Source organism: Mobula hypostoma, chromosome 3, assembly GCF_963921235.1.
Source record: "Mobula hypostoma chromosome 3, sMobHyp1.1, whole genome shotgun sequence".
Taxonomy (NCBI): domain Eukaryota; kingdom Metazoa; phylum Chordata; class Chondrichthyes; order Myliobatiformes; family Myliobatidae; genus Mobula; species Mobula hypostoma.
The window spans coordinates 189,821,318-189,841,011 of record NC_086099.1 but is presented as its reverse complement, the minus strand read 5'-3'; the positions used below and the strand labels follow the sequence as shown (position 1 = coordinate 189,841,011).

Sequence of the window (19,694 nt, the reverse complement as noted above, 5' to 3'; positions counted from 1 at the left end):
GTTTGAGGGTCTAAACAACTCACTGTGGTTCACATTGTCTGGCAATGTCTACTCACCAATGAAAACACCTGTTTTGCTCCCACTGATGTGTTCCATGGGCATCCCTGCATTCTCAAACACTTTGTACGTGCACTCCAACAGAAGTTTCTGCTGTGGGTCCATACTACTGGCCTCTATGTGACTTAGGTTAAAGAGCTTGTGATCAAATCCATTAAATCTGTTAGATAAACAGAAAGTCCATGTTAACTGCCGGCTGGTGATATTCTGGGGTGCTCACCTGTTCATGTACTGTAACTCCATCTGATGATTTTTGAAGAAAACAGAAGTTATTAAGGTCACTTAAACAGAAGTTTACTACAGATGGTTCTTCTGCTGATATTTTTACATTCTGGAAAAGTTTCACTGAAATTCATCTGCAATTAATCTGAACATAGAACATAGAATAGTACAGCACAGTACAGGCCCTTCGGCCCGCAATGTTGTGCCGACCCTCAAACCCTGCCTCCCATACAAGCCCCCACCTTAGATTCCTCCATATACCTATCTAGTAATCTCTTAAATTTCACTAGTGTATCTGCCTCCACCACTGACTCAGGCAGCGCATTCCACATACCAACCACTCTCTGAGTAAAACACCTTCCTCTAATATCCCCCTTAAACTTCCCACCCCTTACCTTAAAGCCATGTCCTCTTATATTGAGCAGTGGTGCCCCGGGGAAGAGGCGCTGGCTATCCACTCTATCTATTCCTCTTATTATCTTGTACACCTCTATCATGTCTCCTCTCATCCTCCTTCTCTCCAAAGAGTAAAGCCCTAGCTCCCTTAATCTCTGATCATAATGCATACTTTCTAAACCAGGCAGCATCCTGGTAAATCTCCTCTGTACCCTTTCCAATGCTTCCACATCCTTCCTATAGTGAGGTGACCAGAAATGGACACAGCACTCCAAGTGTGGCCTAACCAGAGTTTTATAGAGCTGCATCATTACATCACGACTCTTAAACTCTATCCCTCGACTTATGAAAGCAAACACCCCATAAGCTTTCTTAACTACCCTATCCACCTGTGAGGCAACTTTCAGGGATCTGTGGACATGTACCCTGAGATCCCTCTGCTCTTCCACACTACCAAGTATCCTGCCATTTACTTTGTACTCTGCCTTGGAGTTTGTCCTTCCAAAGTGTACTACCTCACACTTCTCCAGGTTGAACTCCATCTGCAACTTCTCAGCCCACTCCTGCATCCTAGCAATGTCTCTCTGCAATCTTTGACAATCCTGTACACTATCTACAACACCAGCAACCTTTGTGTTGTCTGCAAATTTGCCAACCCACCCTTCTACCCCGACATCCAGGTCGTTAATAAAAATCACGAAAAGTAGAGGTTCCAGAACAGATCCTTGTGGGACACCACTAGTCACAATCCTCCAATCTGAATGTACTCCCTCCACCACCACCCTCTGCCTTCTGCAGGCAAGCCAATTCTGAATCCACCTGGCCAAACTTCCCTGGATCCCATGCCTTCTAACTTTCTGAATAAGCCTACCGTGTGGAACCCTGTCAAATGCCTTACTAAAATCCATATAGATCACATCCACTGCACTACCCTCATCTATATCCCCGATCACCTCCTCAAAGAACTCTATCAGGCTTATTAGACACAATCTGCCCTTCACAAAGCCATGCTGACTGTCCCTGATCAGACCATGATTCTCTAAATGCCCACAGACTCTATCTCTAAGAATCATTTCCAACAGCTTTCCCACCACAGACGTAAGGCTCACTGGTCTATAATTACCCAGACTATCCCTACTACCTTTTTTGAACAAGGGGACACCATTCGCCTCCCTCCAATCCTCCGGTACTATTCCCTTGGACAACGAAGACATAAAGATCCTAGCCAGAGGCTCAGCAATCTCTTCTCTCACCTCGTGGAGCAGCCTGGGGAATAGTCCGTCAGGCCCCGGGGACTTATCTGTCCTAATGTATTTTAACAACTGCAACACCACCTCTCCCTTAATATAAACATGCTCCAGAACATCAACCTCACTCATATTGTCCTCAGCATCATCAAGTTCCCTCTCATTGGTGAATACCGAAGAGAAGTATTCATTGAGGACCTCACTCACTTCCACAGCCTCCAGGCACATCTTCCCACCTTTATCTCTAATCGATCCTACCTTCACTCCTGTCATCCTTTTTTTCTTCACATAATTGAAGAATGCCTTGGGGTTTTCCCTACTCACCAAGGCCTTCTCATGCCCCCCTTCTTGCTCTTCTCAGCCCCTTAATAAGCTCCTTTCTTGCTTCTCTATATTCCTCAATAGACCCATCTGATCCTTGCTTCCTAAACCTCATGTATGCTGCCTTCTTCCACCTGACTAGATTTTCCACCTCACTTGTCACCCATGGTTCCTTCACCCTACCATTCTTTATCTTCCTCGCCGGGACAAATTTATCCCTAACATCCGGCAAGAGATCTCTAAACATCGACCACATGTCCATAGTACATTTCCCTGCAAAAACATTATCCCAATTCACACCCGCAAGTTCTAGCCTTATAGCCTCATAAATTGCCTTTCCCCAATTAAAAATTTTCCTGTCCTCTCTGATTCTATCCTTTTCCATGATAATGCTAAAGGCCAGGGAGCGGTGGTCACTGTCCCCCAGATGCTCACCCACTGAGAGATCTGTGACCTGACCCGGTTCATTACCTGGTACTAGATCTAGTATGGCATTCCCCCGGTCGGCCTGTCCACATACAGTGACAGGAATCCGTCCTGGACACACTTAACAAACTCTGCCCCATCTAAACCCTTGGAACTAATCAGGTGCCAATCAATATTAGGGAAGTTAAAGTCACCCATGATAACAACCCTGTTATTTTTGCGCCTTTCCAAAATCTGCCTCCCAATCTGCTCCTCTGTATCTCTGCTGCTACCAGGGGGCCTATAGAATACCCCCAGTTGAGTAACTGCTCCCTTCCTGTTGCTGACTTCCACCCATATTGACTCAAAAGAGGATCCTGCTACATTACCCACCCTTTCTGTAGCTGTAATAGTATCCCTGACCAGTACTGCCACCCCTCCTCCCCCTTTTCCACCCTCTCTATCCCTTTTAAAGCACTGAAATCCAGGAATATTGAGAATCCATTCCTGCCCTGGTGCCAGCCATGTCTCTGTAATGGCCACTACATCATAATTCCATGTATGTATCCAAGTTCTCAGTTCATCACCTTTGTTCCTGATGCTTCTTGCATTGAGGTACACACATTTCAGCCCTTCTACCTTACTATCTTTACACCGTTTATTCTGCTTCTCTTTCCTCAAAGCCTCTCTGTATGTTAGATCTGGTATTACTCCATGCACTTCTTTCACTGCTCTATCGCTCTGGGTCCCATCCCCCTCGCAAATTAGTTTAAACCCTCCCAAACCATGCTTGCAAACCTACCTGCAAGGATATTGCTTGAAAATTATTTTAATAGAGAAATGTAAAGTCATGCATTGTTTTAAAAGTTTGATCAATGAGAAGCAATAAGATAAGGCCGGATAATTTGAAGCTGAATGTCAGATCTGAGGTATTTCACTTAACTGTCATTTATAGTCAGGCTGAAAATAACTTAAATTTGTTTCCAGTACAGCTGTCTCTCTAACTTTGCTTTAACTCACGACTTTAACCAACCTTCGCTGATTTAACCATTCTGTACTGATCGTTCCATCCACTTTCTTACGGTAGATTCTACTGATGACTATCACCTCTGATTTACTTTGATTTATTCAAATCTTTGAATAGCATTGCGATGGTGATTTACTTGTGAATTCAAAAAGACCTCAAGGATATCCCATTACTCAAAATTGATTATAACTATTAATATTTTGATCATTCAGTTTGTCATTTTGTGAAATGCATTATACTTTGTTACCCTTCGATTAAACTTGCTCGTTTTGTGATCATTTTTCCTGCTTTGTTGTCGTCAGTATCATGCCAGAACTTTGTATCGAAACGATTTGCTGGAATATCATCCACACAGTTTCTTCCCTCAAGAAGGACTTTCCAGAAATTATCAATGCCTTCCCCTGGAATATAAAGAAAAAAACTTTTAGGTAACCATTTTGTAATTGATGAGCCAGGATATAATTGCTCATCCTTGATTGCCTTTGAGGAGGTGGTGGTGAGCTGCCTTCTTGAATCATTGCAGTTCTTGAAGTGTGGGTGTACTCAAAATGAGTCATTGTTTTGAATAATGAGTGAGAGAATGACATTGTACAGGGCAGGAGCCATTTGAAAACAACAAGTCTTGTTAGAGTGAGTCATTGAAAAAGAGAGAGAGAGAGAGAGAGTGATTGATTGATTGTTTGATTGATTGATTACAGGGCAGGAGCCATTTGGAAATATCCGTCCCTTCTATTTATTGCTCAAATTAGAATTACTCCTGACGAGATTTGATAAGTGGAGTGGGCATTATCAGTGCAGCCATTGTTAGGGTGGTCTGGCTTCGACTCTACAGGCTTTGATAAGAAAGGGCGTAGACTAGAAGTGCTGAGTTATTTACCACATTGACTCAGGTCTAGGGGGCATGAGCCATTTGGAGTCATTTAATTGATTGTACGTTTGTAGAACATAAGCTTAAGGAGTTAGAGCCAAAGGTATAACAAGTATAGGCAAGATGGTTATTAAGCCTGTGGAATGCTCCTGTATGATGTGAGACTTCAAATTACCTAAATCAGGTCTCCCTGATGACTACATCTGTAGGAAGTGCTCCCAAGTTCAGCTCCTGACTGACAAGGTCAAGGAAATAGAGTTAGAGCTGGATGCTCTCAGGACCATTTGGGACAGTGAAAACCTCATAGAAGAGACTTTTATTGCCGTGGCCACACCCAGGGTTCAAGCTTTAGATGGTAGATGGGTGACCACCAGGAGATGTAAGCAGTTGGTGCAGGGTTCCCCTGTGGCCAGTCCCCTCAGCAACAAGTATATCCCTCTGGATACTGCTAGGGGCAAGACCTACCATGTCACAGCAGCACCAGCCAATCCAGTGGCACAGTGGCCAGCTCTGTGGCTCAGCAGGCAAGGGTTAAGTCAGGTAGAATGATAGTGACAAGAGACATGAAAATTAGGAGATTCTCTGGCTGTGAAAAAGACACCAGGAGAGGGAATTTGTAGAATGCTGATGAGATGGCTTTTTAGAGCAGCTTGTGGCAGGGAACAGCATTTGGGAAAAGATCATTCTAGATTTGATGTTGTGTAATGACCCAGATTTGATTGGGGGAGCTTAAGGTACAGGAACCCTCAGGAGACAGTGATCATAATATGATGGAATTTACCCCGCTGTTTGAGAGGGAGAAGATAAAGTCAAACATATTAGTTCTGCAGTGGAGTAAAGAGAGTTACAGAGACATAAGAAAGGAACTGGCCAAATTTGATTGGAAGGGGACTGTATCAGGGATGCACACAGAACAGCAATGGTTGGAGTTTCTGGGAAAAACTGGAAGGGCTCGATGGGTACATCACAATGATGAAGTAGTATTCTACAGGGAAGATGAGGCAACCATGGTGAACAAAAGAAGTCAAAGACAGTAGAAAAACAAATGAGAGGGCATACAATATAGCAAAAAAATAGTTGGAAATTAGAGGATTCGGAAGCTGTTAAAGCCAACAGAAGGGAACTAAAAGAAGCCACAAGGTGAGAAAAGGTAAAATATGACGGTATGTTAGCCAATAATATAAACAAGGATCCAAAAGTATTTTCAGATACATAAAGAGTAAGAGAGAGACAAAAGTGGACCATTGGAAAATGATACTGCAGAGTTAGTAATGGGAGACGGAGAAACGGTGGATGAATGTAATAAGTATTTTGCATCAGTCTTCACTGTGGAAGACATTAGCAGTATGCCAGACAGTGTCAGGAGGCAGAAGTGAGTGTAGTTCCTATTACTAGAGAGGAGGTGCTTGGGAAGCTGAAAGGTCTGAAGGTAGATAAGTCACCTGGACCAGATGAACAACACCACAGGATTCTGACAGAGGTAGCTATAGAGATTGTGGAAGCAATAGGTAATAATCTTTCAAGAACCACTAGATTCTGGGGAACTGAAAAATTGCAATTATCACTCCTCTTGAAGAAGGGAGGGAGGCACAAAAAAAGAAAATTATAAGCCAGTTAGCCTGACCCCAGTGGTTGGGAAGATGATGGAGTCCATTATTAAGGATGAAGTTTCAGTATACTTGGATGCACATGATTAAATAACCCAAAGTCAGCAATGTTTCTTTAAGGGCCTGACAAATCTGTTGGAAATCTTTGAGGAAATAAACAAGCAGGATAGAAAAAGTAGTGGATGTTGTTTACTTCAATTTTCAGAAGGCCTTTGACAAGGTGCCACATGTAAAGTGTTTCACAAGGTAAGAGCCCATGGTATTACAGGAAAGATACTAGCATGGGTAGAATATTGACTAACTGAAAGGCCTTTCCTGATTGGCTGCCAGCGAGTAGTGGTGCCCTACAGGAGTCAGTATATGGATTATTTCTTTTCATGTTGTATATCGGTGATTTGGATAATGGAATTGATGGCTTTGTGGCTAACTTTGCAGATGATATAAAGATAGAAGTAGGTGCAGATAGTGTTGAGGAAGCAAAGTCTCTGCAGAAGGACTTAGACAGACTGGGAGAATGGGCAAAGAAGTGCCAGATGGAATATAGTGTAGGGAAGAGTATAGTTATTCCATTGGCATAAGGAATAAAAGCAAAGGCTATTTTCTAAACAGAGAGAAAATTCAGAAATCAGAGGTGCAAAGGGACTTTGGAGTCCTTCTGCAGGATTCCCTGAAGATTAACTTAAAGGTTGAGACAGTGGTGAGGAAGGCAAATGCATTATTAGCATTCATTTCGAGAGAACTAGAATATAAGTGCAAGGATGTAATGCTGATATTTTAGAAGGCATTGGTCAGACCAGACTTGGAGTATTGTGAGCAGTTTTTGGCCCCTTATCTAAGAAAAGATGTGCTGAAATTGGAGAGGGTCCGGAAGAGGTTCATGAGAATAAATCCTGGAATAAAATAGCTAATTTATGACAAACATGAGAAAATCTGCAGATGCTGGAGATCCAAAGAAACCTACACAAAATGCTGGGGGAACTCATGTCAGGCAGCATCTTTGGACAAGAGTAAACAGTCAATGTTCTGGGCAGACGCCCTTCATCAGGAGTGTTATCACAAAGAAGGCATGGCATCACCCCTTCTGTCTTAGACATTTGTGCAGATTCAGCATGCCATCTAAAAATTTGAAAACTTCTTTAGATACAGAGAGGAAGGTATCCTGACTGGTTGCATCATGCGTGGTATGGAACAGAAAAGACAGCAGAAAGTGGCGGTCACAGCCCGGTCCATCACAGACAAAGCCCACCCTAGAAATGAATACATTTACAAAGAACGCTGTCCTAAGAACACAGTGAAGATCATTGAAGACCCCCACCATCCAGTCCATGCCCTCTTCTCACTGCTACCATCAAGCTGGATATACAGAAGCCTTAGGGCCCACATCAACAGTTATTACCCTACAAGCATCAGGCTCATGAACTGGCACGGATAACTTCAATCACCACCACTCTGACCCTACAGTCTCATTTTCAAAATTCTTTACAATTCATGTTTGTAGTATTATTTTTTATGTGCACAGTTTGTCTTCTTTGGCACATTGACTCTTTGTCAGTCTTTGTTTTTCCCCTATTAATGCATGCAAGGAAATGAATCTCAAGGTAATACATGGTAACATGTACGTACTTCAATAATACATTTATTTTGAACCTTGTACTTTGAAACGTAAGCAGGGGGTTCATTGAAAGTGGACTGGTCTTTGCCTGAAGATTTCAGGTTCTGGTTTCACACCAGATAATTGAGCACAAAAGTCTCAGCTAACATTTCCAGGAAAATTTCACAGCTCTGGGAATATTGTTTTGGGATATGATGTTAAACTTAGGCCCTATTTGCTCTCTCAATCAGCCACAAAATGTCCTGTAGATGCTGCCTGGCCTGCTGAGTTTCTTCAGCAATTTGTGTGTGTTGCTTTGGATTTCCAGCATCTACAGAATTTCTTGAGCTCCTGAATGTACAGATTATGTGTGACAAAATATGGATCTTGCATGTGAATATGGAGGTGCTGCTACTTGCCACAATGCATTATGACTTAAAAGTCCAGTTGTCAATGACCTCATGAATAAAAGAAGGAAAATTGCTTCAACATATGTTCATGTGAAAATAGCAAACAACCACCTCTATTAATAATAGCCCAACCAAGAGTTTTCCGATGAAAGCAGGGATCGATATGGTAACTGCTCTGCCCAAGGACACGAGAGTTTTGGACACAGCTCAGGAGGTCATGAAAAACAGCCTCCCCTCCATGGATGCTGTCTAAACTTGTTCACTTCCTTAGCAAAGCCAACATAATAAAAGATCCCTCCCACCCCAGACATTCTCTCCTCTCCCCTTCTATTGGGCAAAAGATATAAAAGTTTGAAAACATGTACCACCAGGCTGAAGGACAATTTCTATACCACCATTGTAAGATTATTGAACAGACCTTTGGATGAAATTGACTCACAATCTATGCTATCATGGCCCTGCACCTTATTGGCTTCTTGCAATGCACTTTATCTGTGACTGTGGCACTTTATTCTGCATTCTGTTATTGCTTTTCTAACTCATGTGCACATTCTCCCTGTGATTGTGTGGACTTCATTGACAGGCTTCAGTTTCTGTCCAAAACGTGTGAGATAACACACACAAATGCTGGAGGAACTCAGCAGGCCAGGCAGCATCCTATGGAAAAGAGTATGGTGGACGTTTCAGGCCAACCCCTCATCGGGACTAATCAGGACCACAGGATGTGTGTGGGGTTGTAGGCTCATTAGTTATTACAAATTGCCCCCAGAATAAGTCGAGAGAACAGATTACATGGAAAATTAATGGAGGAATAAGACCATAAGAGCTTAAGACGAAGGAGCATATTTAGGCCGTTCAACCCACAGCGTCTGCTCCACCGTTTCATTTCATCATGGCTGATCCTGAATCCCACTCAATCCCATACACCTGCTTTCTCACCATATCGCTTGATCCCCGTACCAATCAGGAATCTATTAACCTCTGCTTTAAATATACCCACAGACTTGGACTCCACTGCAGTCTATGGCAGAGCATTCCGTAGGTTCACCACTCTTTGGCTAGAAAAATTCCTCCTTACTTCTGTTCTAAAAGGTCGCCCCCTCAATTTTGAGGTTGTGCCCTCTAGTCTGGATACCTTCACAAGAAAGAACATCTTCTCCACATCCACCTTATCTATTCCTTTCAACATTCCGTAGGTTTCGGTGAGATCCCCATGCATTCTTTTAAATTCCAGTGAGTGCAGGCCCAAAACTGCCAAACCATCCTCATATGTTAACCCCTTCATTCTGGGAATCATGCTCATGAACCTCCTCTGGGCTCCCTCCAATGACAATATATCCTTCCTGAGATAAGGGGCTCAAAATTGTTGACAATACTCTAAGTGCGGCCTGACTGATGTCTTATAAAGCTTCAGCATTATCTCCTTACTTTTATATTCTATTCCCCTTGAAATAAATGCCAACATTGTATTTGAATTTTTTACCACAGAATCAACCTGTGAATTAACTTCTGGTAGTCTTGTACGAGAACTCCCAAGTCGTTTTGTACCACTGATGTTTGAATTTTCTCCCCATTTAGATAATATTCTGCACTACTATTCCTTTTACCAAAGTGCATTATCATACATTTCCCAACACTGTATTTCATCTGCCACATTTTTGCCCATTCTTCCAATTTGTCTAGGTCCTACTGCAATCATATTGATTCCTCAGCACTACCTACTGGCCGACCTATCTTCATATCATGCACAATGCCATCAAAGCCATCAAATCCACTATATAGATCATTGTAAAACAATGAGAAAAGTGGCGGTCCCGAGGAACACCACTAGTCACTGGCAGCCAACCAGAAAAGTTGCCTTTTATTCCCACTCACTGCCTCCTGCCTGTCAGCCATTCCTCTATCCATGCCAGTATATTTCCTGCAACACTATAGGATTTTATCTTGTTAAGCAGCCTCATGTGAGGCACCTTATCAAATGCCTTCTGAGAATCTAAGTTAAATACATCCACTGCCTCTCCTTTGTCCATCCTGCTTGTCACTTCCTTGAAGTATTACAGAAACCATGATGACTTTGACTTATTTGATCGCCGCCTCTCCGGTGATGAATATCTGTTATCTGTCAAGTAGGGGACCATGCACAATCCTGATTTGATGGGGACAGACTTGAGAGCGCAGCGGAACATCTGGAAAACTTCTGAAATGTCTGCTTTGCTACCGCTGCTACTGTGTGGTAACTGGAATCTCTGGAGCTGAAGGCCTCAAAATCCTCGGCTTTGTGTGTTTCAGCGGCCGGGGAGAGGTCGAAGGCACTCGGCAGAGGATGGCGCCCGGGAGGCTGTATCGGAGAGGCTGCTCGGGAGCTCGGAGTTTTCGGACGGATGGACTCAGGGTTGGCTGTGGTCGGCTGCTTCCAAGGTATTGGCAAGTTGACGGTGCCTGGAGGTTTATGGCAGGGAGTTTCTCCCATTTGCAGCCGCTATCGGGGACTCGGGAGTTGACCAACTTGGGACTTTGAGACTTTTTTTTAACTCTGCCTATGGACTGTTCTTCATCAAATTATGGTATTGCTTTGCACTGCTGTAACTATATGTTATAATTATGTGGTTTTGTCAGTGTTAGTCTTTGGTCTGTCTTGATTTCTGTGATATCATGCTAGAGAAACATTGTATCATTTCTTAATGCATGTATGCATTTCTTTCTTTTTAAATCTTTTTATTGAGTAAGTATACAAAAAAGGTAAGCCATATAAACATTAATACAATGTTAAAGTATAATAAAATTCCAAAAGATAACAATACCAAAAAGAAAATACTACAAACAATGTAATTTAAGCATAAGAAACCAAGATAACATAATAGTATACTAGATTTTATATATATCAATGGAAAAAAAGAAAAAAAACCCAAAAAAAACCCACCGTGCAGCTAACTAAAAGCAAAGCAAAGCAATGGGCTAACTTGAAACCAAACAGAGTTAAACTTAAAATCACGTCCTCAATCCCGACCTCCATTAAAACAGTGAAAAAAAAAACAAGAAGGGTAAATATTACATTAAATGAAAATATCGAATAAAAGGTCCCCAAATCTGTTCAAATTTAAATGAAGAATCATAAAGGTTACTTCTAATTTTCTCCAAATTCAAACATAAAATCGTCTGAGAAAACCAAAAAAAGGTAGTTGGAGCATTAAGCTCTTTCCAATGTTGTAAAATACATCTTTTCGCCATTAAAGTAAGAAATGCAATCATTCTACGGGCTGAAGGGGAAAGATTACTAGAAATTTTAGGTAGTCCAAAGATAGCAGTAATAGGGTGAGGAGAGATATCTATATTTAATACCTTAGAAATAATATTGAAAATATCTCTCCAAAAAGTTTCCAAAGTAGGGCAAGACCAAAACATATGAGTTAAAGAGGCTATCTGCCCCGAACATCTATCACAGAAAGGATTAATATGCGAGTAAAAACGCGCTAACTTATCTTTGGACATATGTGCTCTATGAACCACTTTAAATTGAATTAGGGAATGTTTAGCACAAATAGAGGAAGTATTAACTAATTGTAAAATCTGCCTCCAATCATCCACAGAAATGGTAAGCCCCAATTCCTGTTCCCAATCTACCCTAATCTTATCAAATGGAGCTTTCCTAAGTTTCATAATAATATTATAAATCATAGCCGATGCACCTTTCTGACATGGATTAAGGTTAATTATCGAATCTAAAATATATATAGGAGGAAGCATTGGAAAGGAAGAAAGTATAGTACTTAGGAAATTTCTAACTTGTAAATATCTAAAAAAATGTATTCTTGATAAGTTATATTTATTAGATAATTGTTCAAAAGACATAAGGGAACCATCTAAAAATAAATCCAAAAACCGTAAAATACCCTTAGTCTTCCAAGTTTGAAAAGCGCGATCCGTAAAAGAGGGAGGAAAAAATATGTTACCTAAAATAGGAATCGCTAACCCGAATTGATTAAGATCAAAAAATTTTCTGAATTGAAACCAAATACGCAAAGCATATTTAACGATCGGGTTAGAGACCTGCTTAAGGCGTTTCGAATCAAAAGGAAGAGAGGAACCTAAAATAGAACCAAGTGTATAACCCTGAACAGATTGTAATTCCAATGCTACCCATTTAGGAATAGATAGTATGTCCCGGTCAAGTAACCAAAATTTCATATGTCGAATATTAATAGCCCAATAATAAAATCTAAAGTTAGGTAATGCTAAACCTCCATCTCTCTTAGCTTTCTGTAAATGTATTTTACCCAGTCTCGGATTCTTATTCAAATAAATGAAGAAATTTTAGAGTCAACTTTATCAAAAAAAGATTTAGGAACGAAAATTGGTAATGCCTGAAACACATATAAAAATTTTGGCAAAAAAAACATCTTAACTGCATTAATACGACCAATCAAAGTTAAATATAAGGGAAACCATTTAGATGAAAGTTGAGTAATATGGTCTATTAATGGTAAAAAGTTAGTCTTAAATAAATCTTTATGTTTACAAGTAATTTTAATCCCAAGATATGAAAAGTAATTATTAATCAATTTAAATGGAAATTTATAATATAAGGGAAGATGTTTATTAATCGGAAAAAGTTCACTCTTACTAAGATTTAATTTATAACCTGAGAAAAGACCAAATTGTGCTAATAACTCTAAAACAGCAGGAATAGATCTCTCAGGATTAGAAATATATAAAAGTAAATCATCAGCATAGAGTGATAATTTATGGGACTTTAATCCCCGAGTTATCCCAGTAATATTTGAAGATTCTCGAATAGCAATTGCAAGAGGTTCTAATGCAATATCAAATAATAGGGGACTAAGAGGACAGCCTTGTCGAGTACCACGAAAGAGAGGAAAAAAAGGTGAGTTTAAAGAGTTAGTACGAACCGAGGCTACAGGGGAGTGATATAACAGTTTAATCCAGGATATAAATTTCAAGCTAAAATTAAACATTTCAAGCACCTTAAATAAATAAGGCCATTCTACTCTATCAAAAGCTTTCTCGGCATCTAAAGAAATAACACACTCAGGAACATTTTGTGAGGGAGTATAAACGATATTTAACAATGTACGAATATTATAAAAAGAGTAACGACCTTTAATAAAACCCGTTTGGTCTTCCGAAATAATAGAAGGAAGTACTTTTTCTAGTCTATTTGCTAATAACTTAGAAAAAACTTTAGAATCAACATTTAATAAAGATATTGGTCTATAAGATGCACATTGAGCAGGGTCTTTATCCTTCTTTAGTATTAAAGAAATTGATGCTCTATTAAAAGATTCCGGAAGTTTACCAAGTTTCAAAGAAACCTCAAAAACCTTATAGAGCCAAGGAATCAATAAAGAAGCAAAACATTTATAAAATTCAACGGTAAACCCATCAGGGCCAGGAGCTTTCCCCAGATTCATAGAAAAAATAACATTCTTAATCTCATCCATTGTAATGGAAGTATCTAATAAAGAAGACATATCCTGTGAAATCTGAGGGAAGTCTAACTTATCTAAAAAATCATTCATATATTTAGAATCTCGAGGAGACTCTGATTGATATAAAGAAGAATAAAAATCACAAAAGGTTTGATTAATCCCCACATGATCCAATATCAATCGATCATTTTGGTTATAAATCTGATTGATTTGAGATTTAACATAATTAGATTTCAATTGATTAGCCAGCAGCTTGCCAATTTTATCACTGTGAACATAAAAATCACTTCTTGTTTTCTTTAATTGGTTTACAATCGAGGACGAGAGTAGTAAACTGTGTTCCATTTGAAGTTCAGTTCTTTGTTTGTATAGCTCCTCAGAAGGAGCCATAACATATTTCTTATCAATTTCTTTAATCTTGTCCACAATTGCCATCTCCTCCTGCTTCTGTTTCTTCCTCAAAGCAACGGAATACGAAATAATCTGACCCCGAATATAGGCTTTAAAAGTGTCCCAAAGAGTGTTGACCGAAATATCTTCTGTATGGTTAATTGTAAAAAAAAGCTCAATCTGTTCATTCATAAAATTAACAAAGTCCGAGTCCTGAAGCAACAGCGAATTAAAACGCCATTGTCTATTGTTTGGTATATTGGCCATAATTTTAATAGAAAGCTTAAGTGGAGCATGATCCGAAATGGTTATAGAATCATAATCACATTTAATCACTGAAGGAATGAGACGAGAATCAATGAAAAAATAATCAATTCTTGAATAGGAATGATGAACATGTGAAAAGAAGGAAAAATCTTTTTCCTGAGGATGCAGAAAACGCCAAATGTCTGTCGACCCAGAATCAGAAAGGAAAAAATTAATCAAATTTGCAGATTTATTAGGTAAAGTCCGTAAAGGAGCCGAACGGTCCAAAGCTGGAGATAAACAGGTATTAAGATCTCCGCCCCAAATCAATGAAAACTCGTTCAAATTCGGAAACTAATCAAACAATGATTTATAAAATTCCGGACAATCCATATTAGGAGCATAAACATTAACCAAAACTACTTTTTTATTAAATAGTAAACCACTAACCAATAAAAATCTACCATTCGGATCAGAGATAATATCCTGTTGTATAAAAGTAACTGAGGAATCTATAAAAATAGAGACGCCTCGAATCTTAGCATTGGAGTTCGAATGAAATTGTTGACCCTTCCAGAATTTGAAAAAACGTAGTCTGTCCCCCCTCCGTACATGGGTCTCTTGTAAAAATAAAATTTGTGCTTTAAGTCTCCGGAACACTTTAAAAACTTTTTTTCTTTTAATAGGATGATTAAGACCATTAGTATTCCAGGAGACAAAATTAATAATAGACTCCATAAATCCTAAAGTCAACCCACAACAAGGAGGATTGACAATAGGCGCGACCCACAAACCCGGAGAGGAAACAGAACATACAAAAGATACCGGGGAAAAGGACGCAACCAGTACTTCAATAATGTATATAGCCCAAAGAAAAACAAACTAAAACGTGAAGCCCCTCCCCCCACCCCCCACCCCAAGACCCCAAGGCAAAATCTAAAGCAGACCCGCCAGAAAGAAGCAAGCGCTAAAACTACCCCCATGACTTCCGGTATACGCTCCCTAAAAAAAAAGGTATAAATATGAAAAGGATCAGCTAATTGTAAAACAGTAAAAAAATAAGTAAAAAAAAGTTAGCTCAATTAGAATACACACAGAACAGAACAAAAGCCAGAAAATATATATTAAAAAAAAACCACAATAAACCTCAAACTCATGAATAGACACAGCAACAAAAAAAAAATAGGATTATTAACATAAAGTGATTATAAAAAGCAAAACAGAATAAAATTTAAAAAAAAACTACAAAATTTAAGGCCGCACAGGAAATACGTAAGATGACAAAAGGGAAGTAACCACCCAGAATCCCCCGGGAAAAGAAAGAAATGACGCAGTTAAAAAGAAAGTTTAGCAGCCATATTAAGAAATCAAAAGTAAACTTTTCTGCCCAAATAGGGCACAGAAAAGTTAAAACCAACCAATTCACAGCCTCCGATCAACGGAGATAATTAAAAAAAAGGCAATTAAGATGTTGAAGATGAAAGTTGATCCAGATAACTCTGGGCATCCGATGGAGAATCAAAAAAACGAAGGGCTCCATCTAACATGCGAATCCTTAGACGTGCAGGGTACAGCAGCGCTGGTCTTAAATCCATCTTATAGAATTCCGACATCACGGATCTGTAACGGACCCGTTGGTCCCAGATTGGTTTACTGAAATCTTCCACGAATCGGAACTTAAGATCCGAAAAATCAATGAAACCTTTAGATCGAGCGAATCGAAACAGTCTCTCCTTGTCTTGAAAGTAATGAAAACGTAAGATAACATGCCTAGGTCTATCTGACCTAGACGAGTATGATGGGATTCTGTGAACACGATCCAGTAGCGGTGGTTGGTCAGGAAATACAGTAGGGAATGCATCTTTTAAAAGTTGAGAGAAATATTTCATGGGGTTATTAGCTTCAACAGCTTCCCTCACGCCAATCATTCGTAAATTCTGCCGTCGCATTCTAGATTCCAAGTCAGAGTTTTTAAAAGTCAAAAAGTCAAGTTTCTTCTTCATTACATTAATTGTTTCTTCGATTTTCCCCATCTTAAGCTCACTTTGTTGCGCGAATTTTTGAAGATCAGATATAGCCGACTGATGTTCCGCAATACATGTTTGCATCTTATCAATTAAATCGGCAATTTTCTGGAAATTAGTTGAGATTTCCGTATGAATCAGGTCTTTAACAAAGCCTGCAATTTCCGTACGAATCATCTCCCTAACAGAGGTTGAAATTTCCCTCTGAATTAACTCCGATATTGCTTTCAAAGTCACCGGTGATTCAGTCGGGGGGAGATCCGTAGCTTTCGGTTTAACCGGAGGTTTACCATCCTTGCCGTTTTTCCCGTTCTTAGACATAGCAGATCTAAGTATCATCCAATTGTCAGAGAATTCAGTTTAATTCAAAGTATTGTAAAAATTGATGCCTTAATGGTTAATTAAAGTATAGCTGACCATAGAGAAAAAAAACTCAGAGGTAATGGAGCGAGTCAAGAACGCGACTTCACTCCATGAGCGCTACCGGAAGTCCCTCCGCATGTATGCATTTCTAAATGACAATAAAAGAGGACTGAGTGTTCTCATAATCTAATCTAATTAGTCTCCAGGTACCCAAAAACCTTACCTTTAATAATGGACTGCAACACTTTCCCAACCACTGAGGTTCAGATAACTGGCCGATAATTTTCTCTCTTTTGTCTTCCTCCCTTCTTAATGGGTGGAGTGACACTTGCAATTTTCCAGTCCTCCAGGAACATGCCAGAATCAAGTGATTCTTGAAAGATCATGACCAATGCATCCATTATCTCTTCAGCAACCTCTTTCAGGATTCTGGGATGTAGTCCATCAGATCCAGGTGACTTATTCACCGTAAGAACTTTGAGTTTGCCCAGCACTATTTCGTTTGTAAGAGCAATAGCACTCACTTCTGCTCCCTGACGCTCACAGACCTCTGGCATACAAGTAGTGTCTTCCACAGTAAAGATTGAAGCAAAGTACTTATTAAGCTCATTGGCCATTTCTTTGTCCCCCATTACTACCTCACCAGCATCATTTTCCAGTGGTCCAATATCAACTCTCATCTTCCTTTTACTCTTTATATAACTGAAAAAATCTTTAAGTATCCTGCTTTATTTTTTGGCTAGTTTGCCATCATTTTTCATCTTTTCCCTTTCTATAGCTTTTTTAGTTGCCTTTTGTTGGATTTTAAAAACTTCCCAAACATCCAACTTCTCACTCATTTTGCTACCTTATATGCCCTTTCCTTAGCTTTTATGCAGTCCTTAACTTACCTTGTCAGCCATGGTTGCGTAGCCCTGCCGTTTGAGAACTTCTTCCGTGGGAGATATCTATCCTGTGCCTTGTGAACTTCAGCCACCTCTGTTCTGCCGTTATCCCCACCAGTATACCCCTCCAATCCACCTGGGCAAGCTCCTTCCCGGTGCCTCTATAATTCCCTTTATTCCATTCTGATACTGATACATGTGACTTATGCTACTCCCTCTCAAACCACAGTACGAATTCAATCATATTAAGATCATTGCCTCTTAGGCTTCCTTTACATTAAGCTGACTGATTAGATCTGGGTTATCACCCAACACCCAATCTAAGATAGCCATTCCCCGAGTAGGCTCAAGCACATTTTGCTCTAAAAAGCCATCTCATAGGCATTCAACAAATTCCCTCTCATAGAGCAGACAGAATGTGTCTGCTGTCTGAGCCAACATGAGTCTGATGGGCAAATGGCCTTCTTCTATGTAAGGAAATATTGGAAAATTGTGGTGCCTATCCTATCTTCACCATATAAAGAGGCCCAGGCTTGGATATAGCTGGGGTGATAGGTGGAGCGATAAATTAAAGCAATAGTAAACAGACATTGTAGATATACAATTCATATTTGATTTTTCTTTTCTGTTTTCCATGAATGGGCAGATCTTTTATGTTCAATCATAATAAAGAGAAAATTTACCCTTATTTGTCAATCTTGTACAGACATTTTGCTGAAAGTTTAGTTTTCAATCTTTATTGGTCTTACCTCCAGGAAAATTACATCCTATTCCAACAATAGCTATATCTTCACTGTTGTTTCCCATTTTTAGCGTTCAAGCCTGTTATTAAAATGAGAATGAAACAAAATGATAATTGTTTCATATGTTTCTTTATCAGATTCAGTGATCACTCGTAGTTTTTCAGAAACAATAGCACTGTCAGAAAGACAACATATCCTTTTTTGAATCACTCATTTACCAACAGCGGAATTATAAAAGTAAATGGTTGTTTATACACCGCCTGGTTATGTCAAAAATATGTTGAATGCTTCATTAATGATAAGAGGAAAAAAAGCTGTGATCCTTTTGCAATGAATTCAGATAAAAATCCCAGCCAGTTCTTTAGTCACTGAAAATCAAACATTTAACATTTTTATATTTGTGTCATAAAAATCACTACTTGAATGATCAACAGTCATCTAAAATGGAAGGTATTGGAAAGACTGAAGTAAATTAAAAATTAATAAATTCTTAATTTCTATTCTTGTGAACAAAACAAAATTAGTGCATTTCCTGTTATGTACATGTGAAGTGTTTGCAATTAGTTAATTAATTTGCAGGGGGATGGGAACCAGAGTGCCAGAGCAGATAGTGGAGCGGGGTTGAAAATAAATGATGTTAAAAGTTCATGCAAAGTCACAAATAGAAGGGTTGTGTGTGGTGGTAATAATCTTCTGGGGTGTGTCTATTTCAATGCAAGGAGTATTGTGGGGAAGGCTGACGAGCTGAGGGCGTGGATTGACACATGGAATTATGATATTATAGCCATTAGTGAAACTTGGCTACAGGAGGGGCAGGACTGGCAGCTTAATGTTCCAGGGTTCCGATGTTTCAGACGTGATAGAGGCAGAGGAATGAAGGGTGGGGGGGATGGTGGCATTGCTAGTCAGGGAAGATGTTACAGCAATGCTCAGGCAGGACAGATTAGAGGGCTTGTCTACCGACACCATATGGGTGGAGCTGAGAAACAGGAAAGGTATGACCACATTAATGGGGTTGTATTATAGACCACCCAACAGTCAATGAGAATTGGAGGAGCAAATCTGCAGAGAGATAGCAGTCAACCGCAGGACACATAAAGTTGTGATAGTAGGGGATTTTAATTTTCCACATATTGATTGGGACTCCCATACTGTTAAAGGTCTAGACGGGTTAGAGTTTGTAAAGTGTGTTCAAGAAAGTTTTCTAAATCAATATATAGAGGTACCAACCGGAGAGGATGCAATATTAGATCTCCTATTAGGAAACGAGTTAGGACAGGTGACAGAAGTGTGTGTAGGGGAACACTTCGGTTCCAGTGATTATAACACAATTAGTTTCAACTTGATCATGGATAAAGATAGAACTGGTCCTAGGGTTGAGGTTCTAAACTGGAAAAAGGCCAAATTTGAAGAAATGAGAAAGGATCTAAAAAGCATGGATTGGGA

At 39.6% G+C, this 19,694-nt stretch overlaps 1 protein-coding gene across 2 annotated transcripts in view; it reads right to left on the bottom strand.

Moving 5' to 3' along the window:
* The window catches only part of LOC134343638 (uncharacterized), a 67,305-nt gene that overhangs the window by 13,047 nt on the left and 34,564 nt on the right, over positions 1–19,694 (bottom strand). For both annotated transcript variants that reach the window (XM_063042403.1, XM_063042402.1), the window contains 3 exons: positions 18,255–18,327; positions 3,923–4,076; positions 57–217 (listed from right to left, as the gene is read on the bottom strand). In XM_063042403.1, the coding sequence (XP_062898473.1) occupies positions 57–217; positions 3,923–4,076; positions 18,255–18,312 (373 nt within the window). In that variant the 5' untranslated portion in view covers positions 18,313–18,327. The remainder of the gene's footprint in view (positions 1–56; positions 218–3,922; positions 4,077–18,254; positions 18,328–19,694) is intronic.